The following is a 27605-nucleotide window of genomic DNA, read 5'->3' on the forward strand; positions in this document are numbered from 1 at the left end:
TGTGAACGGTATCTGTATTGTAAGGCAGTATACTCTGTGCAGAGAAGGAATACTTCTCATTTACAGAGGATGCAGAGTAAGAAACAAGTGTGTACTACTTCAAACATGTTTTGGTTCCTAAATACTGTTAAAAGTATGCTTGCAGTCAGTGAAGTGACTATATGAGTAAAGAGTCCGTATTCCTGAAGCAATGCACACACATACTCATTCCTGTCAATTTCTGAACGTGGAGTTTTTGCAGGTCTGTCCTTATGCTACCCATTGAATTGCAAAATTAGCTTGCCTTTGTTTAGTGCAAGGTGAGGTTTTTACTTGGAAGGTAAAAAGAGGTGTAAGTTGTACAAAAAGTTAGATGTGGTTAGCAGGTAGTGACTACGCTGAAGACAACAGTAGGCAAAGATGGCATGTAGCAAAAGTACGCAGCAGCTATTCCAGCTTCGGAACTGGAGTAGCAGATGAGGTGAAGATCTTAATTCCAACCAGTTTATGAAAAGGTCAGTAGGAAAATTAAGATGTGAGCTATGTGTGCTTGCAGTGCAAGAGCTAGTGCAAGCCTGCTACTCAGCTGAAATATTTTCAGATTGTGACTGACAGCATAAATGCAGAACATGATGCACAGTATAGCTGTTTTCCCTATCACTGTGTCTGTTCCCAAAGGTTAGTTTTGTGTACACATGATTATAATTCTGAAGGTGCCTTATAAAAGATGTGTACAGCTAATTATACATCCCCTCTCCCAGCCCCAGGTGCTCCTGTGCTCTTATTCCAACTTGGGTTCAGTGGTGACTCCCTGAAACCTGGCTACCTGGCAGCTTGATGTTTCATCTCTTATGGTCTATACACTGCAGGTTCTGACTCTGCAGTAATATTGCATCACAGATTACTTTTAGCACAGAGACACAGGACTAGCAAAACCTCAAGCACTATCAAGAGCATGGTTTTGGTATTATTACATGTGATTACATCCAAATTAGGAGGAGAAACTGCATTGCCCTATGAAATCCTGATGTGACTAAAATTTACCAATAAAATATCATCAGTATTCATGTCAATTAGTTGCATTATCTGCCAAGAGAACAACAATTAACTGAATTGTGTTATGTAGTATAAAACTCTCTGTGAGCAACAAATAGGGTGTTATGTCGGTGTAGTGGTGCTCAACTCATCTGCTTCCTGGACAATGGGGTTATTTAACAAGGGAAAATACTTCATCCTCGCGTCTACTGCAGAACCAATATTGACATAGGAGAGTGAGCTGGAGTCCCTTCTGCCTTGTGTGTTATCATCAAAAGTGTCAGCCAAGTGCTGTTTGCAGAATCTTCAGTGCTAGTTGGTATGTGAGAAGACGACCATTATTTGATTCCTGCTTTTCCTCTCCTCACTGGTTCTAGCCTGATACTGTACGCTGTTGATACTCATTTGCCGTGCGCTTATTAGGTTTAACAGTATGAAGGGCAAGTCTGGAATGTGCAATGTTGGAAAATGGGGAGCTTGCGGTTTTTTTACTTGAAAAAAATTCTGAACTCTGTAAATACTTTTATGAGTATATTTGTAGTGTAGGTGGACATGAGGATAGTTGGTAAAATTCCATCTTCAAGAGAAAAATGAGAAATGTTGGTTTGTTGTCACTGTGGGGTAAAACTTGGCTGTTGTGATTTTTTTTTTTTTTTTTTTTTTTTTACTCTAGAGCATCCTTTCCCAAGGTGAATAGAAAGCTTTTTTGCACCAAATTCTTAGATGGTATATTGGGGGCAGAGGCTAGGTGAAAGCCAGCAGTAGGTTTGCTTCAGTCTCTCTGTCATATTTCAGTCCCCCTATTTGCTGGGCTTAGGATTTGGCTTGACAAGAGTGATGTATTAGGGTTTAATTCTTAATTTAGTTATAAGGTCACAATGAGCTGTGTTACATCCACGTAATCCTGTTGAAATCGCTGGTTTTGCATGAGTATAATGAAAGATAGGCCTTCTAGTAAACTCAAGTAGCAGTGGAGACTTTCTAATGATACTTTTGCCATTAACTAAGCATTATAAAATGCAGTGTTGGCTTATTTCTTGCTTTATTCAAAATCGTAATACTTACAGCATAAATAAGTTCTCCCTCTTTCTCCCTACCATTTTATCTTGTCTAAGGCTCAGTGTTGCTTTGATATATTTCAACTGTAAAATTTTTCGTTGTGATTACTGTATATTTCCTTGCATCGTGTAAAGCAGCATGTACACCTATAGCATTATACACAAACGAAGCTAAATTTGAAAATGTATGTTCAAATATTTTGGTTGCAATGTCAGACCTGTAAGTGGGAAAATGTCTGGTTTAAGGTGGTGCAAATGCAGTTCTGTGTTGTGAGCTATGCTGTTCACTGAATGAGCCAACGATTTACAGGAAAAATAGTATGTGATCTTAACAGTTAAAAAGAGGATCCAGTGCAAATGGAACTTAAGTTATAGGCTCTTTTAAATATGCTTCCTAATTTTCAATAGCTTAACTTTCAACCCAAATGACCACCTTGCAAATTAGTTCCTGACACGGAACCTCTTAGTATTGTGGGTTTTGGTGACTTTTTTTTTTTCCTTTTTGTAAAACAATATTATATCAAGGTATAAACTTCCCTTGTGGACCTTAAGAAATCCCTAAGTGGGATTTGAACCTTCAGTAGTGATTTCTAATTTGGGTAATTGCCTTGCTTGGTAAGGTGGTTATTTTGTGAATGAGGAAGGACCTTCAGGGTCTGTGCTTTATCTAGAGAAACAGTGGGTGAAATCTGACCTATTTCATCCTCCTGCTGTCTGTCCTGCCACTCTGCTTTTTTGCTTCAGCAACCTGTAAGTGCTCCATAGCACACTGTCTGCCACTGTTCTGTCAGAGGGACAAGCTGCCCAGCCATCGTGTACAGGGACTCCATGTCCGTTTGATTTTCTTTTTTTGAGAGGCCACCAAATACTTGATTAAAAAAAGCTCGTAGGTGTGAGAAGAGTTCAGTTTAACTTGAATGGATTGCCATAAGACAAAGAGCATCTCTGCTATTCCAGGCAACATCAAAGGCTGCCTGCAAATGAGGCAACTGTCAGAGCTTCTCGAAGTTGCAAAAGTCTTTGTAGTGGAAAGTATTTCTTGTCTGATATTTAAGTGTGCCTACCAGCTTTTTCCACTAACAGAAAATGAAAATTTAGGTATAAAAATAGCAAAATACAAATTTTATTGAAGTTGGCGAGACATTTTCTGTTGAATTATTTTAGTATTTTGCCTTAAATACTTCTGTTCAAGTGTATCAAATAATTTCTTATAGAAAAGTACACTGTTTGGACTACCAGTCAGTTTAGCCAGTGGTACAAATTTTTAAAAAAACTGTTCTCTAAAGTGAACTAAGGAGCTCCTGTCTCTAATAATTAAAGTTAACAAACATCCAGGTTGTAAACATGAGGCACATGGTGTGTCTCAGCAAGCAGTTCATGATTTTTCTCTGTATATAATAGCTGCCTGGATTTTACAACCCACATGTAATAAATAATTACATTCTTATCTGGATTGATAAAATTTGGCAGCTTTGAAAACATCTTTTTAACAGTAAAGTGAAAAATGGGTCAAGGTTCATATGTTAACTTGCACAAGTATCTCAAACAAAAGCAACCTCGAAGATTTTTCTTGCACATATTTACTGTTTTTCTACTTGCGTTACCAGCTGCCACCTCCAGAAATCTGAATGTTCGGTGGTGGGGTTTTTTTGTTTTGTTTTTTGTTTGTTTGGGGTTTTTTTTGTGTTTTGTTTTTTTTTCTCCCCTGTTTGGTCTTAAGAAGAAGGACTTTCTGAGCAGTAATGTAATTAAATAGATAAGTTTAACTTTGAAAGGTGTTATTTTTAGGACTAGCTCAAAAGGGCAGGTATTCCTTGGAGACATTATAATATGGCCAGCTTGTCTGCTCCAACTGAGAGCGCAATGCAAGACTTGGGTAGCATCAAGGTTTAAGTAAAAGTTTTTGACGTGTTATCTCTGGGCAAAAAAAAATTCAGAGGAGGCTGCAGAGTGGGTCCAGCTTTTGGGCCTCTTGACTCTTGGTGCTTCCAGAGATTGACCCTGTGGAGTGATGTCTTTTTTCTCATCCCTTCTCTTCATTAGGGAATAAGGCATACCTGCCTAGCAAGGATTCTGCTCGAGACAACAGCTGTTCCCTAGCTGCCCCCTAATCATTGCCATTGCTTCCCTGCAGTTCAGATCCTAAGGTACAAGGCACAGAGAAGTTTATGTATCGTTCTGTGTGCATGAATTAATGGGCATACTGCAGAGATATTTGTCTCCCCACACTCTTTGCTTTTTTTTTTTTTCTGATTCATATTTGCTCACTTTTCTACCTTTCAGCAAAGGAGAGCATATGGCAGCGTGCTGTCCATCTGGTTGCCACTTACTGTGAAATTGTTATGCAGGCAAATTTGGCCCCATCTTGAATTTCTTATGTAGGTAAAACTGCTAATAAAATGACAGCTGAAGTGTTTATTCTGAACTGTAAATGGGAATTAAGCACAGAGAGTGAACACAAAGGGTGCTTTCTGAATGCTTTTAATATTCTTCTACATTAAAAAGTACTTGTGCTATGCTAGTATTTAAAGCAAAAATGACCAGGATTCTCATTGTGGTGCAGACTGTGAAATTACACATAAAAGACATATCCTGTCCCAGGGGATTTGCAATCTGAATACATTTTAATGAGAACATTGTGAATGGTGATAGATGATTAGGAAAACCTTAGTTATGTAGGTAGTACTGTATATATGTCATTAAAAATTCTGTTGACATTTTGCATCCTAGCACGACAGTCTCTTTAAATGCATGGCAGATACTAAATGCATTGGTCAGTAGTAGCTTAAGTGACTAAGTGTGACACTTTTAAGAATCTTTGTTAATTTATGTCTTGTGCATTTTGAGTTTATTCAGATACTCCTGCTTACCTGTGTATCAAGGATCAACACTGGCAAAGAGAAGTCTTATTGCCTCTGGCAGCATGAGCATTGTACATTTTTGTTGTCATCAGATTTCACATTACTAACATTGAAATCTTAATAACTTTCTTCTAGTTATCTAAAGGAGTACCACTGAAAAAGCAATTAGGCTATATATAAAATATGCTGAGATCTTACCTGAAGATAAAAGTACCTCCAAAAGTAGTTTTAAAATTTATTTTACATATATGACAGCTAACTTTCATACATTGTCTGCTTTGTCAGTCAACAGTTTGTTTCTCATATAGCCACATGGAAATTTCTGTAATTTTGTAAACTGGAAGAGGTGGTAATAAAACCAGAGAGTCAGAAGCAAGTAATTTAGCTGAAATCATCTTTCTTCCTGCTTAGTTCAGGGATCCACACTTTTGATTGCTACCTGCATATTTATTATGTAGGACAGTGCTGCAGTGCACTGTGAGATGGAAGTGCTTGTGTACTGGTGAGAGTAGTTTTGGCTTTGGGGAGGAGAGTGGCTAGAGTTTGTTCACTGCATTCTTTAAAGTGCTTATTTTCTTTTGAATGGAAGTGCAGTCAAGTTTTTAACATAGCATTGGGATTTCTTGTCTTTTTTTCTAAGAGTCAATTTTTTAAGACTGTAGATTGCTTTCTGGAAAGCTCTTGCCCTGTACTGAAACAGGCAGTGAGAAATAGGTTCACTGTAAGTTTTTCAAGAAAGCCTGAGTCTGAGGCTTGCTCTGAATTGTTTTTGAAGAGATATTCGGTGCAATAATATATCTTCTGAGTATTTCAAAAGGGAAATCCAACCCTCAGCACACAGCTGTGAAACTAGGCTGACAGTGGGAATACTGAGTAGTTTTTGGGAGAGGGAAATATTTATTGGTGGCCTATCTATGGGTGATCTATAGCTGAGTATCTGTAGCAGCAGTATCACTGAGGACGGCCAGCTCTGCTGTCTGCAGCTGAATGGTAGCGTCTGTTAAATCACTGCTGAGCTGCATGGAGATAATTCTTATGTGAAATGTTGAAAGACTTGTGCTCTCTGGAATTTTTTTTTCAATTCAAAAGGAGAAAAAACAAACGAAACCCCAACCAAGCAAACAATAAAACCCACACAACAAAGGCACGGAAAAACCTAGAGATTTGCTTTTGGCCCCCAAATCAAAGAACTTCAGAGACTAATTAGTGTGTAGTGGTTGAGGTTTTTTTCAAATGCACAGAGTTGTGTGACTTGTACTGAAGACTTTTGAAATATAGTATTTAAATATTCAGGAGTTTGTTGAAGGATAAATCTGTGATGGATGTAACTGTGACATGCTCAGGTTCGTGGATATCTTTACCAAACCTGGCTCCCTGCTATTGTTTTCTAATGTGAAAATGAGGAAGAATTCCTTTAGTAGTCTGCTGCTTGTGAGACAGAAATAACTGATAAGGCAGTTTCTCCATGGTCTTAGAAGTCAGGATCGGGTCACTGTAGAGACTCTTGAGACTAACATTAGAGAAAGGTTAGATTTAGTTAAAGATACTAAAAATCTTTAGTTCGAAGGAGCTGACCATTTTCTTGCATCTATTATTCTGCTGTAGAAAAGGTAATTGTTGTGCAGGTAAAATAACATGATTCTGGCTAAGCAACAGACTATAACAGTTATCCTGAAGTGCTGCTTTTAGGCTGGTACCCAGGCTTCCTATCCTGCCAGAAAGCAGAGGAGTTTTGATGTGTAAATGAAGGTATTCTTTGAAATGCTGGGATGGCCTGGAGTGCCAGGCAAAGGATTCCCTCAAAAGCTGGAGGAATAGGAGCTCAGAGACTCTCATATCCCTTTGAATATTGAGCTACATACTGACCAGTTGTAAGGGTGTTTTTTGTTGCCTATTTGTTTGTTTCTTTTATTACATTCTCTCTTCATTAAAAATGCTCCTCAGTACAACTCCCTTGTACCCTTCTGAAATTTGGGAATTATTGGAAAGAGACTCGGTCCTTTTTCCTTTAGTGAGTGAACGTTGCTCCCAATCTGAATGCACTGTTTCATTCTGAAGATTAGATAGACTTGTTGCTTTTGAAGAACTTCTTTCAGTCTAAGATGATTTCCCTTTTTTGGAGGGAAGGGGAGGACTGTAGTGAAAGCAGCTGGTAACCTGCTGAGGCCTGAATACAAAAGCATTGGATGCAGTGGACTAGCAAACAAAGACTAATTGGTTTTTCTTTGACACACTTGGAAATGCAGCCAGTTCTTGGAGTGTCTAGGTGACTGGTGTCAGCTAGTATCAGGTTGATATTTGCTGGGTTAAGTGAAGTGTATCATCTAGTGAGAAATGATCCACATCCCTATCTAAAAACACTGTTATTAATAACTAGCACTTTCACAGACTGCCTTGGTGGAGAGATTTCATAGACTGAGTGAACACGTGAAGTAAGCTTTCTTCTGCTTCACACCTTTACATAAGGACTAAGGTACATTGGATAAATTGACTGGGAAGTACAGACTTGCACAGTTCATTTTGTCAAGAGAGGGAGAACTTCGTGTGCTAGTGTCTGTGTTTCACAGGCTTTAAAAATGACTTTAAAAGCTACTTTTTGTTGTTGGCTGTATGGGACAGGAGCTTTCTCTCCAGGTGATGTCTAATGTAATGAAATACTTATCTTGATTATGATGCTATCATAAAGCAATGCAGAGTGCTTTTACCATAGAATGAAAATAGAAAAAGGGAAGGCCAGTTTTCAAAATATTAAATTATAAAATGGAGGATTTAGTATTGGAGGAAAAACAGGTGGTAGTGGTGGTACCTCCCTAGAAGAACATCTGATATTGGGGCTGTATACTAGTTTTGTTTAAACAGTTTAACACAGCACTTCAGCCTGAAACAGACTGTTTTTCTGTTATTTTCATTGGGTATATAAAGCATACTGCACGAACAGCATTTGGCAGGAGAGGAACATAATATATCTGAAGCCTTTAATTACATACTGTAGGCAGCTCTGTCTAGGTCAGAAGACACCATATTATCAAATAACATATTGTAGGCATTCAGACCTTGCACAGTAGCTTGATTATTCATTGAATAATTGGGTTTTGTTAAGCAGATAATGGCACTGTTTGCATTCAGAGCCTAGGTTTGAAGTATATGATATAGAATATTTGTATTTTAAATCATCTGTTATCCAGCTGATGTAAGAACTAAATAGAGCAGCATTCCATAAAAGCTTTTACATCAGCAGAAACTGCCTATTCTACTGTGCATGTCACACTTCTAGTTACTGTATGCTACCAGCAGTTCTGAAAGTGTTTAAGAGATTTTTTTTTTTTGTTTCTTGAATTTAACTTTGGATGAGTGTTTGTCTGTGTCAACGCTTAGGACCATGCATGCTATTTAAACATAGACTATATTAAAAACTGAAACAAACAAAAAATGACCTGAAGAATAAAACAGTTTAGAAGCTTCCCAAAGTGCTTGTGGGCAGAAAGGGAGGAAAAAAAAAAAAAGGAGAACAAGTGTATGATTAAGACATGCAAGTAAGAGTTACAAGAGAAATGACATCTTTGTCACACGCTGTACTTTATTTTACTTATGTGTAGAAAAGAAAGTACTTCTACATTATGAATAATTATGTAGGCTTTTTAATGCTTTGAGATCCTAAGGTGGAATAGGAAATTACTGACTGCAGTGTCAATAGCTGATAGTTTTTGCATTTGTGTCAGAGTATGATCTAAGGTAAGCCTGCATGTTTCTCTGGGTGCTCATGTAAGCTTGTGCTTGAAGGTAACTATGAGCTTGGTAAAATTACTTCAGCACTCTGCTTAGAAGGGCTGGGTAACAGGTGATCATCAACGGAGCATTTTACTCTAGATTTCATCCTGCTTAAGACAAGCATCTCATTTTCTGTCTCTCAAGCTGGAGTTAAAAAGAAAAACAATACGGTGATAAAATGTCATTAAAGGACAACGAAAGTGATCAAACTCACCCAAAGTAATAGTTTCATTGTATCAAGTGCAGCATACTCAGTGAATCAAAACCTGTATTCTGTGTCTGTGGCTGTCTAGCCTGCAGTACATCAGTCTGCCTTGCAGTAGCGAAGTTGTGTTTGCAGTGTGAGCCATATACCCATTTAGTGTGATCAGCACTCTTTGCCTTCCCTAAGGAGATGGCAGTGATTGTAGCATTTATCGTACATAAAGGGATCTGCCTGCTCTATATAGCTAAGTGCCAAAAGTCATGTGAAAAGTAGGGACAAAGACGACAGTGACCATGATCTCCATAGGCCTTCAGACAACATCAAAACTCATGGTGAACTAAGGAAATAGCTTCTCGACTTCTCAACCAAACCCCATCTTTAGCCACAGCAATAGTTGTGAGTTGGTATGACTTGGTAGCATGTCTGTGAAAGAATCTGCTAGCAGAGTGTTGTCTGAAATGCTGGTGTAGTGGGCGATGCATGAAGCTGTTGATCCATGTTGCAAAGATATGAAATTCTAGGTGAAAACAAATCCATGTTCACTGCAGAAGTTGACAGAATGCTGTGGCTTACATTAAAAATGGTTACTTGAGAATGAAGTGAAATGATGGGCAAGAGTCTGAGTTGTTGGTGTTCAAGGAAAAAATCCAAAGCATACTAGTGTTTCAATAAGAGCAAGGAGTTTATCTGGATTATTAAGGATTGAAAGAAGCCCAGAAGGTAATGCATGTTCTGCTACCACCAAGCAGCCCTGTGACTGGAGCAGAGATGTGAAGCCAAGGGTAAAAGTTCTCCAGTTTAGGGAAGGAGAGATGGAACAGACTGAAGTGGCAGAGCAGTTTTCCAAGGAAAAACAATGAACACTTGAACTTTGCTTTAGTCCTCTGCCTTATAACAGGTAGCAAAGATGACGGATCAGTGATTTTTCTGACTTGGCAAAAGTAAGGCTGCTTTCTGGGAAATGCAACAGAGCAGCCTCAGAGACTATGTTGGGATTTTACAGATTTGCACTCCTATGAGAAGTGTGTGCCTTTGCAAGGGAAGGAGAAAGGAAGGACTTGAAAGCCAAAAGATCAAAATAAAAAATGATATATCAAGGTTTTGTACATGACCTGTTTTTCACTTCTCTGCTATAGGCAATGAAGCTACATGGTACTTAATTTATAATTACTTTCCTTATATCAATCTAAGCACTTTCTTCCTTTTACCCCCAAAGGACTGAACTAGAAGGATTCTTGTGATTTGAGCAAGGAAAGATATATGTAGCAACAGCTACTGATTTGACATGCTGGACCTAGGTGCTTCCTTTCTCGCCTATCATGGCATTTGGTGTCAGTGGCATTCAAGTTGCCAATTGTTAATTTAACATCCAAATGAAAAGACAGATGAAGATACACATACTCTAGCTATGGATATCCCCTATACAAGACATATGACAGTGTTGTATCCAAGCTTAGATTCTTGTCAGTTTTGAGATAGTTTTGTGTTTGTTTCAGTGCATGGATAAATGCGTGTTTAAACTACTTCTCATCTCTTCCCCAAGGTATAGTTTTGCATTTTTAGAATTATTTATAACTGGAGTGTTGGAGAAAACCTTTCAGGCATGAGTATTTAATAAATTAAGATGGAGTAATACTATTCACTGTTGCAATCCACTTGCCTAGAAAATCCTATCAGGCTTTTCCTTAAATAAGCAAGTAAGATCTCTTGCTCTTCCCTGTCTTTGCCCAAGTTTTGACACCAGATCTACTGAAAAAGCGTGTGGGTCATGTTAGGAAAAGTGTGTTTGCCCTGTGGAATTTTTGTTATTATCTAGAGTTTATGTGTATACACGTGGATCTTGTAATTTTCATGCTTTCAGAGCTCTTATTAAGGTCATACCACTGCAGAGGTTCAAGTTTGATTCATACTGTATACCAAGTTGTCTCTGGGACAGCTTCTCATCATATTGATTTGCTGTGATATTTTTATGCTAACTGTAGCAAAAGGAGAAAATGTTTAAGGAGAATTTTTTTTAAGAATTGTACTTTTTATCTTTTGGACACAAACTGGTACGGCAAAGGGGAAAAAAATCAGCATAATGTGACCAACCATCTCTGTAAGTTGTCAATGGAGCCCAGTTTGAGAACATCTGGACTGTAAAATGCACCTCTTGAACTTTAATTGATCCGTTCCTTGGGCTGTCAGCCATGAAGTATATTTTTAGATACTTGCAGCAAATCTTATTGCACGTGATAGAATGCCAAATCCATAGTTTGTCAGCAGCTGTTTTTCAGTAAGTAGGGAAAAAGGATTTTGGTTTGAGTTAAATAGTTAATTTGCTGCCGCATTGCAGACTGCCATTTGTCCAGCTGTACCTGAGTTAGCTGTAAACTAGCCAGCCTGGCAACTAGTATCAAAGTCCAGCTGCACCAGTGCTAGCTCAGCATGAGCTGCTATAATCCATCTCTCTAATCCGAACAGGAAAACTATTGTCCTGGACACAGTAAAGCGATCTTTTCTTTCAGTAAGACATTTCCTCTAAAAGCAGAGAGGGGGAAAAAGTTTGTGTCTTTAATTTTTATGGCTCATGTTTTATCATATTTTTTTACAAGACAGGCATAGTAATTTAATGGAAAATGAATAGATTGATTCCTTACATGGGTGAAAGTTTGATGTGTGCTACAATTACGTATCACACTATAGCATGGATATTCCTTGGGACTTTCGAAATGGGCCATGCTCTTTTTGAAAACAGGAGAAATTAGTTCTGCCCTATAAAATGTGTGCTCTGCCTGCCATCTGCAGCACTGCACAACTTAGTGGTAAAATGCGTTAAAAGTGCATAGCTGCCTGAACTGATCTAAACTCACTGATTGTCTTGGTCCCGTAGGAGTCAGAAGTGCTCTGCTCTTGGATGGGAGTGCACTGTGTTTTGGCCTGCCTGTACTTGGCAGCTATTTTTCTAGCCTTTGGATGCTGCCTAACACTTCTCTCTGAGTATTCTCTGAAGTTCATTACGCTTGGTTTGGACACATGTCTGTTTTGTGAATTGTAGGAGAGTGTTTCTTTATTACCAGTTGTTAAAGAAGCATAATGTGCATTTTAAAAAAAAAGGAAAAAAATTACTTGTTAATGGAATATTTTTTCAAAAACTTGTTCATCTTGGATTCAAGAGAGAAGTTTTAATGTCCTGAAGCATTCCTCGTTTCTCATGCTATCTATCTTTCAATTTTTTCCTAAAAGATCCTGTCTTCAGTATCTCAATAAGTATGATAGGTCTGTTAAACCAACCTATATTTATAAGCTATTTAGTATATACTTGTTCAAAACTGTTTGATCTTATTACAGCAACCATTGTCTCAAATTAGATTAAGCAAGGTTTATGTCACTTTACCTAATGTGTCTCTAAGTAGCATGTGAATAACAATGGGCCAGTTTTTCTTGCCCTGAAAGACTTAGACCTTAAAAATCATAGAATTCAGATTGTCATCCTGGTGTCTTTCCTGTCTCAATTTTGCAGTGAAGTTTGCAGTGGATGCCTTTGACAGCTCTCACTGGGAACAGATGCTTGATATCATCAGAAAGCTTTCTGTCCTGTGTTTTTTGAATGTTGTAAACTCAAGAGGTCATGAACTGTCAATTGTCAATCTCATTTTTGAAATCAGTATATTGAGAATGAGAAGGATAATACAAGAGAGTAGTTTTAAGGACCAGTGTTTTGGAGCTATGAAGATGAGAATTAAATGAGCACAAGGTATTGCCTCTTTAAACCCCTTATTGGTCTTTGCAGTGATTCTGTGATTCGTGTTTTTAATCCAGAAGCTAATGCAGATGTAGCTTCCTTGCTCTCATCTGTCTTATGAAACATTTTACTGAGTTTCCTACTTCCTAGAAATGTTAGTGATTCTATCTTGGTAAAGTTGTTTTTTTAATTTTAGTAAAGGTGAATTGATAAATCTTAACAAAAGTCTCCATTTGCAGATGTAGTAGACACAGTTCTGTTTCAAGCAGGTGGCTGATCTCTGTTATGGGTTTAAGAGCAAGAATATGTTTTATTTGTAACTTAGTATTCGTTTAGTGTTTCAGGGCTTGCATTGCAGTATGGATCTCTTGCATAACCATTGCTTGAAAAGCATCCTTTTATCTGATCAGTGTATTAGACGGAACCTCCTTATTGGATATGGGTCATGGGACTTGATGTACTGAATAAGATACCGCTAAAATAGAGCTGTGAAGGGTGGCAGGATGACTGCTACGTTGGGTCACACACTAGTGGCCAAAGCTTTTCTCTGTCTGGTGCCAAAAGAGGCAGAATTCCCCGGACTTGCTCTGGTGGATGCTTGGGAACAACAGCACAGAACATTGAAGGATAATGATTTTTTTATTTTTTTTTTTTTCCGTGGGCCAGTGTGGTTGGGTTGTCCTGTTTTCTTTATGATTTTCTGTTTTAAAGAAAATAGTGAGCAAACAAAGCTTTTTCAAATGCGTCTCCTTTACATATTCCCCAGACTGAACTCTGGGGTAGCAGAATCTGTTGCATAAACTTGTCCGGTGTACAACATTTCTCCATCAGACACTGTCATATGTGATATAAGTGTCGACAGGAAGTTATTGTCTCTCCTTTTAATAAATGTTTGCTATAATTATTTAATACAGAGGCAAAAGCAACTGTGGTCTGATTCAGAGTTAGTGCCAGGCATTTTAAATAGGAATAACTTTTCTTAATCAGTTCATCTCACCAACTTTTTTCATCTGTAAATAAACTACAGTTCTGTATTTAAAGAGCAGCCTAGGAATTAACATACATGACTTTTAGTTGAAAATGCATGTGACATTTTTATATGTTACTGGTTTCTTTACACTTTTGCTATGATTTGGTAAGTATTGAACAGAACAATTACTAAAAGTTTACTTTTGGAATTGTTGGAGAAGGTGAAGCCAGGTCCCTGTCTGTGGCAGAAACCTGGCCTATAATATGTAGTAAGCGCATTCCATCGCCTACTGAGGGGGCCAGAGTTATACAGTTAAATGCACTAGCTCTATATTAAAATAATGGCTATCAGTATGCTGCATGCTATGATAAGGCAGTTAAATCTTGCATTTTAGGCTCCCAGTAGTCAGGAAAAATTTTCTCATTCACGAACAGTACAACTGTTGTGTCCACATACTCTGTGTGAAATAATCTTCCTCTGAAGTACCAGACAGGATGAGAATTCAAGAATTTTATGAGCTGTCTGCTCTTGCAGAGTGAGGTTTGCCCTGTATGCATCACTAGGATGAAATACTATTCGTAAATTTGCAATTGTACCAGCTGGGCTATTTGTTTCCAAAAGCTAAACTACAAAGCATAGTGCTGTTTGGGAGAAGAGCAAAGTATTTCACATCAATGGGATAATTATTATATACTTGCTTTCAAGATACATAGGAAAAACATACATCCATATAAATTGATTTCATTTTGTCTGGAAGTACTTCTCAAAAATATATTTGCAGTATAGTTGGTTCTTAGAATGAAATCTTTACTTCCGGATACTGGTTTTGACTTGCCTAATAGCTTGTTTGGCTTTAGTACCAGTCTATGTAGGTTTGTGCTGCTGATTATGTGAGACATAGAATTGGTCTAAAGAATTTTCTTCTTGGAGTTACTAATTTTTTTTTCTTTTGAGAGCCAGGATTCGTGGCACCAAAACAATCTTGGTTGAGTGGGGGGAAGTGCCTGTTATAAAATTTGTCCAAATGATCTTCTAACCATGTGCTGGCTGAGCTCAGAGTCATGTAGTTCCCCAGACCAGAAGAAAACAGGTGTTTTCAGTCCAGTAGGGCTGTTGATGCCAACTCATTCCTACGAGCATGTGCAGTGGCACATCACAAGAGTGAACTAATGCTGGACTTTCCAACTGTGAGCCCAGCAGCAGTATCAACGTAGCATCCTGACGGAGCTTTTTGTCCAAGCCCGTGGTCCCTGCTGGTATCCTTGTGCTGGCCTGTGAAGAGAGATCATCTCATTCGGAGCCATGTCTGGTCTAAGTGATGCTGCTTTGTATATGTAGGTATGACCTCACTCTTTCTCAGATGGAAGTACTATCTCCAGCAGTTGGAGCTATAAGTAGAGCAGGAGATGTTGAGACATGCAGTAAAATAAAGAGCTGGCAGCCTCGTGCCTAATGGTTGTGTGAAACACCAGGCTTCAAAGACTAGACAAATCTGTAAAGGGACCTTTTAAATATGTGATTGCTCTCTTTTGTTTGTTCTCTGGACTTGAGAGCCCTACAGTGTGCGGGGTTTTTTTTCTTCCACTTTAACCACATGGGGAAGCTATAGAGAACAGCTGTTGGGATCACCAGTTTCCAACAGCTAAATGGGGGCAGTTTGTGGAACAGTAAGGTAGATGGCAAGCTTGGAGAGTTACTCCAGAGTAAGAGATCACATGAGTAATCTTCTTGCTGAATGTTCTTTATCAAGGAGCTAAGAGCAGACTTTTCTTCAGGAGTAGCTACATCGTGGATTGCTACAGTACCTGCTGGACATGCGCCTTTTCTGGAAAATGTTGGTAGTGTATTGGAACAACTGAATTTCAAGAGTGCCAGTATGTGAACTGGAATGAGAGCCCAAAGGAGCTGTCAGGGCAGCACTGGTGTGTGTTGAGAACATATTTATGACACAGAACTCTGTCTGTCAATCTGCTACATAGCCCCTGCCCTCTCTCCCCAGTTTCTAGGGGAAGAGATAGCAGAGGGAAGGAGCATGAAAGGAGTCTTTTTATAGCCATCCCAAACAGAGCAGCTCCTCCTGTTTCTTAATGTCTGGAAGTACCACATGCTGCACATCCACAGGCTCGTTGGAAGATGTTGGACTGGACTGGGCTCTCCTGGGAATTTGTATTGGGCTAGTCCTCCTCTAAAGGCTTTCTTTCAGCTAGTGTTATTTGTCCTGTAGTCCAAATTGGCAGTACTGAACGGTTCAAGATTCGACCAATGATCATGATGCATTTGCAGAGAGATTATGATGATTTGCACAAGACAAAAATTATCTTTTTTGGCTCATCTAAACTTCTCTCTAGAAAGTATGAGCTATGCTTATGAATAATGAGACTGGTTATTACATGATTACATGCTCTTTTTTCCCCAAACAGCGTTCTGCCTAATTTCAGCATGTAGGATCATCCCACAAGGGGATAGAATTATGGCTGCATGAGCAAGGTCAAATCTGCTGTTTCCTAATTTCTGAATGCCTGATTTTTTTCCAATCTAAATAACTTCCCTGTGCTTGAGAGTTTTTTGTCCTTTTTGTTAATGTGATGTATTTAAAAACTTTACTGTAGATCCCTCCATAAAAAAGATGCAAAATTCAATGTCCCTTCTTCTTTGAAATAAAAAGCTCCATCTCTTGTACCTCTTTAATTTGCTGGATACTGCATGGGAATGTTAAAGATATAAATGGAATTGGGAATCTGCAGCATTAAAATAATATATATCAAATGTACTTGAGTTGTTAAGGAAGTTAATTTGCTGTTTGTTTTCCGTGTGGCATCTCTGTGTTCACAATCTTTTGACAAATCTGAGTATTTTTCAAAACAAATAAAGGAAGTATTCCTTATCCACCTATACAGAGCTATATAAACAAATACTTTATCAAACTCTTGTCTTAGATGACAGCGAGATTAGGGAGGGTCATTCAATCAAAATAAATTTTACTTTTCTTTAATCACAATGAACCTGTTCACCCATTAGGGAAAAAAGGAAAAAACTGTTTCGTTCAACCTGAAGTGAAGCAAGCAAGTCCTGGGACCTCTCCTGCGGGAGATTTTCAGAATTTCCCCTTCAGAAGTGTGGGTTGCTGGATTTCTGAAGGAAACAGTTTTGACATATATGACTAATAAAATTTTCTTAATGCAGATGTGTGGAGCTGGTTAAAATTCTCACAGAGAAGTTAAAACAAAAACAGCTGCCAGAATTCTCACTTTGTGAACCTGGTTTCAGTTCTTGGAGAAATGTGACTTGCACGAGTAGAGATGAGTGATCACGTCGTGTTCATGCTGATTCTCAGGGTGACATCAATGGTGTTAATCACAAAAGCAATTTGGCTAGTCTAATTCACAAGAGCTAAATGTAGCTACTGCTAAATCACATTTCCCCTTTCTCTTTGAAAGCTCCTGGACTAATGTCTGGTTAGGTGTTTCCCCTGCTCCTATTTCAACTTGCTCGCTCCTGCTCTCCCTTTCTCTCATTTTTTCTGCATAGCTCTGTGGCCTCCTTAGGATTGCCTAGCAAGAACCTTAATAGCCATCATTTACATTTGAGCTTTAGACTGTATAAGATTTTTAATTTATAGACTGAAATAAGAACGCAACTTTTTTACACAAAGGAAACAAGGTTCCGTTTCCTGATGTGTACTAGATTCAGAATAAAAAGCTCCAGTGTGACACAGAAGGAGAAAAAAAACAACACAGAAGCCCTTTTTGTTTTCTCCTCTTCCCCAATTTGTTAAGCATTTTCAGGTGGGATGCTTACTCCAGTTGAATATTGCCAATGGCAAGGGCTTAATACATCATCTTTGTTTGGAGTATTTCTGATCTAAAGTATTTCTCCACCGTGCTGTCTCTATGGCTGTGCCCACAGTCCACTGCCTTACCCTCTCAATTTTGCCAACATAACTATTTTTGCATCTGTATTGTGACCTGTATCAGGAAAGCCATCCTCTTTTTTTTAAAAAAAAAAAAAAAAAGTGCAGGAAAAGTAAAATCGTTTCATTGTTGATTGAAATGCCAAATCAGTTTCCTGGTCCAGCTCCCAGTAATGGCCCGTGTGCAGTGCATGGCTGTGGCATGGGCAGAGGAAGGAGCAGAAGCTGGGCAAGAATACCTAGAATGTGCATTGCAGCTGACAGCAGTGTCTCCTCAAAGTGTCGCCTGTTGCATTTGCTTTGAATGCAAACTGTGAACCTGTCCACATGTCTAAGCAGCAGCTGGGGAGCTGTGTGGAAGAATCTTTAGTTAGAAGAACATGCCAGAATCTGGCTTTGTAGCTACTTGCATGTACGTAAACTCTGATGTTTCAGTTCATGTCTGTATTTTGTACAGGAGCTTACAGCTTCATGATAAGAGTCCTCTGAATGTGAGCAAATACTACAAATGACTCTGAACCATGTGGTATTGACTTCAGCTCAGCTAAACAGGATGCAAGTTAGTAGAGGCTTTGGTGCAATAGGCTTAAATTAAATGATCTTCCTACTCCCTACCCACAATTGGGGCCACTGCATTGCGGCATGTATTTTGAAAGATGCTGCTTAAACTGATGCTAAAAGTCATGGTTTTCATGCACAAGTGGAGTACAGATTTTTTTTTTTCTTCTTTTAGTTTAGAGCGTATGTACAGATAACAAACAAACACAATCTCACACATGCTATACTTTAACTTATGCTTTCCAAACTGTTTTTTGGTTTGTGTTTTTTAAGCTGGACTTTATCTCCTTATTAGCAAGCTACAGCCAAGGTGTGGTGACTGACAATAGATGGTTGATCTAAACATTAACAAATTAACTCGGGCAGGATGTGTGCTGCGTAAGGGCAGCAGCGTGAACCTTTGCTCAACTGTAGCGCATGACCCCACTTCCCAACATGTGTGATTCTGAGCAGAACCCACGGAAACAGTTGCTTGCTAGTGCCTCCACTAGTGGAGGGGGTGAAAGAAATCATAAGCAAAGGGTACTTTGCAAAAGCCTTGAGGAGCACTGGCATGTATAATACCTGTTCAAAACACAGAGGAAAGCTGAAAGGCTCGGAAGGCAAGTACAGCGCTTCTTAAGCACTTTGATAGTCTTGCCTCAGAAAGAGCTCAGTGGTTGGGGAGCAGCTTCTTCACCTACTGCAGAGGGATGAGGAGCTGAGTCAGCTTTGCTGAGATTTGAACTGTGATCCTGCACATTTTAAGCTGGGTTACTAGTCTCCAAACTTAACTCTATATAGAAAACCAGATGCAGAAATATGCTTCCCATCGCATTGCACTGTCCTCTTGGTACATACAAGACAGTATGTCAGTCATTTAGTCCCATGAATGTTTCTGGTTTTTACACCACTTAAAGCTTGCACTAGAAACTTCTTGGGACAATTCTTTCCTTTCTGTCATATCTCATTTTTGAGCTAATTCTGTTTAACTTGGGAAACTGTGCTCTTTCTACGGCCATCTCACCTTGAAAACACACCACAGAACAAATAGAATTGCTGAACTGTAACAAAACGGGCATTGCTCATACTCACATGGCATCTCAGCATGTACCATGTGCTCTCTGGTCTCAGTTCCAAGAAGTGAAAAAAACCAAAACAACCAACCCTGGGTCTGTTCACTAATTCCCTGTGATAAGACCGTGAGAGATGAGGCTTTTTTGTCTAGTGAACATTGAGTGAGATAGATGTTGAAAGGACTGTATGGAAAAAATTCTACTCAGGGTGATGGATGGAATACCTAAAGGTTACCCTCTGCCCCTTGCCCATCCCTGATGGTAGAGAGGAGAGCTATATCGTTGCCCTTTGCCTACGCTATATTCTATAGGAATGCAAGTGAGAGATAAGTGCACAAGAACGGAATCTCCCTGCTGTTCTTTGTTGCCTTTAAATACCGCTCAGTTGCACAGAAATTTCCTGTGAAAGTTGGAAGTGGTTTATGCTGCTATAGAAGTTTTTTTCTTTTCAAGGAAGTTTTGAACATAACAGATAGATGAGGTAGAGTGGATGGAAAGAATAAGTTTCTGGAAAATATCGGTGTATGTTAAGACACTTCAGTTGCTTTCATAAAGCCTAGAAAGAAGCATGACTGAATCACAATAATCTCTTTAGGTTATAGATGTACACAGCCTATTACATCCATTTTGAAGGCTTCAGTTGTGCTGCCCTCTTATTGTACATATTAACTACTTGTCTTTTTAATTCATTAAATCAACGAATACATTAGTTATCTGCACCAGAAATTACTCACTTTTTGCCACTTTTTCTCTTAGGAAGGCTCCGCGGAGTCCTCTGGAGACTTGACTCTATCTCTGCTCAGGTCTCTTTCCACGTTACTCGTCCCACCTTCCTGAGCGCCGTATGTCATGGTAACAATCCCTCCAGCTAAGGCGAGTTGGACTCTGCTCCCTGTGGAGCCACTGGAGCTATCAGAAGAGCTTGCTTGCTGCCTGGCCGTGAGCTGCTCCTTCAGTGCTGGTGGTGAGCGAACTTCGGTTGTAGAGCTGCCAACTCCAGTAGGAGGGAGCAGGTCTGGCTTATTGGTGTTGCCACTGGTCAGATCTGGTTGAGTTGTAGAACAAAATTCTGTAGGAATGTGAACATATTTCCACCTTAAAAGCAAACAAACAACCTGGGTCTGTATTCCGGAGGGGCAAGTATTTCATGTTCCTGTCCTGTGTGGAAGAACTGCAGTGTTTCTTGCCCCACTGTTATGACTTAAGTTCCCTCAAAATCTTGAGATTAATTGAAGTCTAAAAATAAGAACTTTCAGAGACCCTTTGGGGGTATTAACACTGTGCTCTCTCCCAAATAAATGATGAGGTTTTTTTATTATGTTAAGAAATTCCCATATCTGCCTCTGGCTGCCCTCTGAGGACAGTTTCCATCGCTTTTAGTCCCATTTCCTAAATGAGCTGTATCCCCATTTACCTTTTATTCTCCAGGCCTGCAAATGCAGGTATAGCAGGATTCTTAGTTTCCTCAGTCTCACAAGGCAGATGCAGAGTACCTCATGCTTTTACTGTTTTCTCAGGCTAAGTGCTTAGAACAATTGGTTTGTGTAAAATTTTTCATTTTAATTTTTTTTTGCAAAATCTTGTAAAATGTCAACCCAAAACAAGATGTTAGGGAGCTAACAAGGCTGATAGTTGTATTTTAGTTTTGTTGTGCTGATAGGTGTAACAATTGCTATCATAGGTACAGATTCACCAAATCTCTTCAGTATGTGATTCAAACATGCATAATTTTAGGCAAAAGTTTCAGTATTTTGATACCCTAGGGCTATAACAATGAAAATAATTCAAGGACTAGGAAAGCCAGGGAAGAGACTCCCATCGATATTGAATGGATGTTGCAATCAAGTCTTTACTGTATCAAGGAGGGTTTATCTGATAAAAGTTGGCTTCTTACTCTGACTTCAGAAGTATTGAAAAGTTATAAATAAATGGTGTGTGTGTGTGTTTTTCTGAAATACGTGTACTTCTCTGTTTTAAAGTCAGTAATTTTTATTTTCTTCATATGAATAATTAAATTGCTTTTGGCTGACTTATCTACCTGAGGAGGCTGATCACAGTGTAGACTCTCTTTGCATACCCAGGTGCATTATCTGGAAAGTCTGAGAATGCATTGACTACGTTTTACGTTATAATAGGTTACAAGACATGAAATAAAGCTTTGGAAATGGCTCTACAAAAGACGTAAGTTGAATTTTATTATTTGGTATCAAGTGATTGTTAAGGGTCATGCTATTGCCACATTTATATGTCTCCAGTGTAAATGCTTAACTGATACTAACAATTCAGCCTGTAAGTGACTCTAGTATAGAGTCTAGTATAAGAAGCCATTTTCCTTATAAAGAAATTTTTTTGGCGTTAATGTCAGTAATATTCTGATTTGCAAATAACTATTTATGTTTAGTTAAAATAACAGTATGTTTTTATGCTACTTTAAAAAATTATTTAGCATGTAATCTTGACAGTGGCTTTACAAAGTCTCTCATGATAGCTTTTTCTAAGAATTTTTGTTTCTTTTATGGTATTCCCCAGTTTATATTATATTTTTCCAGCTACCAAAACCTGTGTATCACCAGGCTTCATTCTCACAGGCTTATCCTCTTCCATTCTGGTTGCCATGTGTTGGTCCAGGTACAACACAAATGAAGTGTTTTGCAACAAGCAAATGTGGTGCAGTTTCCAAATGTGTTTTGTCCGAATGTGGGCTTTGTCGATCAAAATATCATCTTGATAACAGCCCATGCAGAATGTTTGACAACATGAATTAATGCTTGGAAGAAAGTTTCTAAAGTAGCAAAGGAAGTCAGGAACACAGTTCAAATTGGAAAATGGAGAACAAAACTTTGTTGACAAAGCTAATGCTCGTCTCTATTAAGGATATTAAATTGTAAAAAAAACAACCAACTGAACAAAAAACCATGGTTGTCTTCCAATAGAATTTGCACTCCTGAAGCCTTGAGCTCCCTGCTCTGATCTTGGTTGTCTTTGTCAAGAATCAAGTGGTTTAAAGCAAGACCTGTGTTCTTATAGAAGTATATATGTGAGCAGGTGCCCATGTGTATAAGTAAACACACTGTAACTTTACAGCTTCCATAATATGGAGGAATTAGCCTGGAATAAAACTAATTTGAAAAGGAATTGTGGGGAGAAATAAAATTATTAGACAAGCTCACAACACAACATCAAACATCAGTGCAGCCCTTTGGAGTTCTCTCAACTGTTTTTTTGATAACTTTGTTTTGTTTCTCACAGAGACCTAATCTTGGAAGGCTAGAACTTCTGTGCAGAGCAGCTGCAATTAGCTAAATACTGGAACCATTGCTGATTCAGTTGCATCCTCCAACATGACCAATTCTCAGTAAGTATCTTGTGAGGATAGTTATAACTTATTTTAAATAGAAGAGAACAGGTTGTGACCTCTAGGAGAATGATGTGACATCAAGAGGGTTCTATCAGTATTACTGGAAGGAAAAGTTGGTATTTTGAAGAGTAAGTAGTAGGATTTAGTGAGTTGTCTGAAGAATGTGAGTTAGCAGAAAAATCATGAATGCTGTAAGCATATCTGATGTGTTACTAACAGCCAGTGGCTGAAAACTAGTATGTCATATTATTTTCAAATCCATTTGCCTTTTTTCTTTCTTCACACCAAACCTGTCCCAAGGCTCTTTGCGAACACTAGTCTGTTGGTTTGTCTGTTTTTCTTTTCAGCCAAGTCAGACAATGTCTGTCATTTAGTCTGTCTAGGAATACAGAATAATTGTGGGAGAGGGAAGGCTGCACTGCCATTTCCTTTTTCCTTTATAATACTGGAAATTGGATTGTCGTATGCCCTTTCATGCAAAACTGAGCCAGCTTGGACTTATAAATGTCCACAGGATGGAACTAAAGGTGAAAATCAAAGAAAGAAATTTCTTGCTAAAATTAGCTCCTCCCTCTGGGCTTCTGGTTTCAGATTGTTTACAGAGGAATACGGTTCTGTTGAAATGAAAGAATCTCATTACTTTCCATTATTAGTTAGACAAAGAATAAAATAATCCTTTAGGTTGTTCAGATAGTACTTCCTTTTACCTCTGCTTTCTGCCATAGCATGACACAGTTGCAGCCTTTCCCTGCCACATACTTGAGATATACCAACATTTTCCAGTTTATAAGTTCCTTTCTTGTGCAACACTGGCAGCAGTTAGCTCCTTTTAATTTAGGAATAATGTTTTCTGTCTAAAAGAATTAGTCTAATGGTTAGGCTTTGACCAATAGAATCTTCCTCTACCACGTAGAATTTTAGTTCCTTCACCCACATCCTTGGACTTACAAGATATCTGAGTTAAGAACTCTTCTAAGTTATTCTTCTTTTTCTGGAAAATAATCAACTGTTATTCAGGTTGCTTGAATAGCTGGAAGATTTTAATAAGCTTCTTTAAAACAAAATCACCAGTGCAGCTTTTACAGTCAAATACCAGAGGAAGGTTGGGTGCTAAGCACTTTTTAACTATATCCCTGAAGAAAAAGTATATCTTCACATCCACTGTTGAAAACCTCTGACAAGTAGCCTGAGATTTCTTCAGAAGTTAACAGGCTCCCCTAGATAAAAGCTAGAGAAGTTTATGTGTGCAGCTACTCTGAACGAAATGGAGCAAGCAGCTTTAACTGGGAACTGTGAAGGATCAATCCCTGCTGGGGCTTGGCACGCAAGCTCTCTCTTACAATGAAGTCATTCTTTGCATGCACTGGATAATATGCTAACTGACAAAGTTTGAGTTTCTAGATAAGTATCGTGTTGCAAATGTGGAAGACATGTACATAGACAACCTCTGCTTTTACCTGCATGGAGTTCCCATTAATGTTAGTAGGGGGGTAGAATACACGTTCAGGTTTAGAAGCTGTACAAAAGATAGTTAAGGTAATCTTTATAGGGGAGTCCATAATTCTTCTGAATCCTTTTTCTCCTTTCAGTATTATGTTGAAATAACTTGTAACAGAATAATCCTTTCTAGTTGAATGAAACAAAGTCGCCACCCATCAAGACTATTTGAATATTGGCTCACAGTGGAAGAGGGGTCAAACTGCATCCATTAATTAGCAATTGATCTGTCTATAATGATTAATAAGCTTAGCTGTTGATTGTTCACTGAGCTAATTTACAAAGCGATGAGTGTTTAGTTGTCATAGTTACATGCCATCTTTGGTTTTGCACCAATATTTTGCTTTAGGGTTCCTACATTGTTTCCATATTTGTTTGTTTGTTTATAACACATCCAGTGTTATATTTAGTGCTTTTGAAACAGACTCAATAGAGTGAAATGCTGTTCTTTGTTGTCTGTGAGGTTTCTGTTGATTACAGTGGGATCTACAAAAGACAAGTTTGGGGAGATTTGGTCTGTCCCCTGAATGAGGATACCTCCCTCAATGACCTTGCAAAGGCCTTTAAAGTTGCTGTCTTTTTACGATTCTGTGAAATTCTTGTCTGTAACTTATTTTTATTTGGTTGCTTTTTAACTTATTTACATTTGTTTATATGTCACATGTGTGTGGAGAGAGAGGGGTTTTCATTTTGCTTATTATATTTTCAGGCCTACAATAGAGGGCGGTGTTTCAGAAGTTGAGATAATTTCACAACAAGTGGAAGAAGAGACCAAAAGCATTGCTCCTGTACAGCTTGTTAATTTTGCTTATCGAGATCTACCTTTAGCTGCACTTGATCTGTCTGTGGCTGGGTCCCAACTTTTGTCAAATTTGGATGAGGAGTACCAAAGAGAAGGGTAAGTACAAAGGACAGAATTTTCTTTTATAGTTCTAGGTTATAGGAATTTCATGGCCTGTAAAGAAGAAAACCCTGAGTTGGAGAAGTGCAGCCAGTTGTCCTCAAACTCTTGGTTAAAACCATCGTCACAAGATGGAAGCGACCTTTTCTAATATAACTAATCTGTGCTGGTTTGGGGCTCTTTGCAATTTTGCGTGATTCATAGCTGCTATTTGACCACAGTCTGGAACCCTTCTGTCAGGGACAACTGGACCAAGCATCTGGCCCGTCAGCCAAGCAGAATGGCCCTGCTGAAAGCTCTTTCTGAAAGGTGTTTTCAGGATAACAGAGGATTGGCTCCTGTGATTCTTGTACATAGTTGTATATATCCTGACACAAACAATAACTTAGTGCTGCTAATTCCCAGACAGATAGTGTACTTTTCACAGAATAATTTGAATTGCATAGTTTGCTTATGTGAGAACATTGGCTTTGGTAATGTATATGCATATTACTACTGTTTTCATAGAACAACTGTTCCAGTTTTATTGGAATAGAATATCTTAATCTGTTTATAATGTTTGCCCAAACATAAGCCAGAGTCAGATTACATATCACTGTTGTCCTACAGGACATTAGAAGTCAGCCTTATGCCTGGTAGGCTTGAAGTTGCTGTAGGTGGACTGCAGTACTAAATTTTTTATGAAAGATTTGGGTCAAATGGAAAGAATCTAAAGGGAAGGCAGCGAGAATGGTCAGAGGCTCACAAAACCTGCCATGGAGTACTGATTGAAATAACTGTTTATGTTTCACGTGAGGAAGAGACATTCAGGGGAGCTTGTAAGAGACTTCAGTAAGGAAGAGAATAGCCTGTTATCCATCTCCATGACTGTTAGGACAAGAAGTAAAAAGCTTGAATTGCAGCAGAGAATAATGAGGATAGCGAATTTCTGGGTCAGACTACTGGTGTGTATGGAGAGGAAGGGAACAGAATAGCAATCACTAGATGTCTTTAAGAAGATGCATTTGTCAGGATTGGCAACACTATAGTTTAACATCCCTTGGGACAGAGATTAGTTGAGTGTTTGTGCCTAGACCCTCTGATTCTGTGATTACTGTTCCGCTGCATGTTGCACTGAACACATATATACTCCACTGTCAATAAGATCCACCTAGAAGCACTTCACAGTAAGTCATATAGAGCTCTCATTGATGAAGACATTAAAAAGCATTATATAAGCTTTCATTTATTAACAGCTGAACATGTTTTAACCTGTGCTCAGGAATCAGCAGAGAAACCTACTTGATCTCTGCTCAGCAGGTATTCTTTATGGTAGTCAGGAAGCGGTATGTGGGGAAGGCTCTTGGCTTTAATTTCTTTCCAAATTGGACTTTATGAGACATCTCCAGTAAGTTGTTACTCCAAACAAGGGGAAATATGTTTCAAGTAGGTTATATAAGTATGGTACAACTGTAACATAAAACACCCTGCATAGCAAAAGAGGCACTTGAAAATTAATTTGAGTGTGCAGGTGTAACCCTCAGGCTATTTTGATGCCAACATTTTTCAGACTTTTGTGATCTGAAACTCAATTCTTCACTGTGCCAAAGTGCACAGACCTCTCATTGTAACCATTTGAGCAGCTTTGCAGTTTTAAGCATGGGAATAGACTTGTAATTATTTTCCTCAGCAGAGATCTCTTTCTTCACACAGACTTCTTTTGTGGCTTTATCAGTCTGAACAGAAATAAACAGATGCCATCCAGACCTCCCAGCTGTAGAGTGGATTCTCTGAAGATAATTCAGAGCTTTAGTTTGTATGTCTCAGTGTATTCTGGCTGAGTATGTTCAGCTGAGTCCCAGGACTGCATCTGACTTGTGGGAATGGCGGCTTCTGCCTTTCAGAAGCAATGATCACAACCGATGCTTGGTGAAATTTAGGAGCAGAGGTGAGCTCAAGAAATCCAGCAGCAAGAGTGAAATCCGGACCCCATGCCACTGCATGCCTTGTTTTGGAATATGTCTGGTTTTATGAATGTGGTGTAATTTCTTTCTTGTGGCCTTGTTAGAATGTGACCATCTTCCACCTGAGTAAGGAGATAGGATGGGTCAGATCAATTTGGTACAGGAACTGCTAGTTATATCTCCCTCACATATGAAGAGATTGATGTGGGAAGGGCAGCACAGGAGGTGGCAGAAAATGTCTAAATCCCTGTCGTTTCTGCCAGTGTCCATATTTGTAACTGCGAAGCTCTATTACCCCAGTGCTTCCATGCAGGTTGCAGGTGGAGATACCAGAAGACACTGCTAATACCAGAGAGTACTAGAAGGAGATGTGGGACTCAGTTTCCTCTCTATGGCAGTCTCCTTTTGCCACAGACTCCAAGTGTTACCTTTTGTATACTTTTCCCTGAGAATTTCAGGGAAGGTGCCAACCTATATGACCTGCATATATTCCGTATGGCTCTGTTGTTCCAGATCTGTAGCTGATCTAGGTGAATTGTAGTCGTTCTAAGTGCAAGGCTCTGCAGCAGGAAGGTCTGGCACAACCCTGTGCTTGGAAAACACTGGGTTGTTGTTAAAAGCTGCATCTGTCCATGACCTTGTGGTTTTGAATGTAATTGTCCACAATTCCTAGTTCCTGATGTGGGTTGTCACACTTCGTCACTAGTAAGTCTCCATCTCTATGCACAGAGCAACAAGAAAGACGTCAGACTAGAGATGAGTGATTTAATGGCCTGGCTGTGT

At 38.9% G+C, this 27605-nt stretch overlaps 1 protein-coding gene across 2 annotated transcripts in view; it reads left to right on the forward strand.

Annotated features, from left to right (window-relative positions):
* The window catches only part of TMEM266 (transmembrane protein 266), a 92763-nt gene that overhangs the window by 8286 nt on the left and 56872 nt on the right, over nt 1-27605 (forward strand). For both annotated transcript variants that reach the window (XM_065642148.1, XM_065642149.1), the window contains 4 exons: nt 19880-20087; nt 21205-21304; nt 22373-22478; nt 24688-24876. In XM_065642148.1, the coding sequence (XP_065498220.1) occupies nt 22465-22478; nt 24688-24876 (203 nt within the window). In that variant the 5' untranslated portion in view covers nt 19880-20087; nt 21205-21304; nt 22373-22464. The remainder of the gene's footprint in view (nt 1-19879; nt 20088-21204; nt 21305-22372; nt 22479-24687; nt 24877-27605) is intronic.

The sequence above is a fragment of the Caloenas nicobarica genome, chromosome 10 (genome assembly GCF_036013445.1).
Source record: "Caloenas nicobarica isolate bCalNic1 chromosome 10, bCalNic1.hap1, whole genome shotgun sequence".
Lineage (NCBI taxonomy): Eukaryota > Metazoa > Chordata > Aves > Columbiformes > Columbidae > Caloenas > Caloenas nicobarica.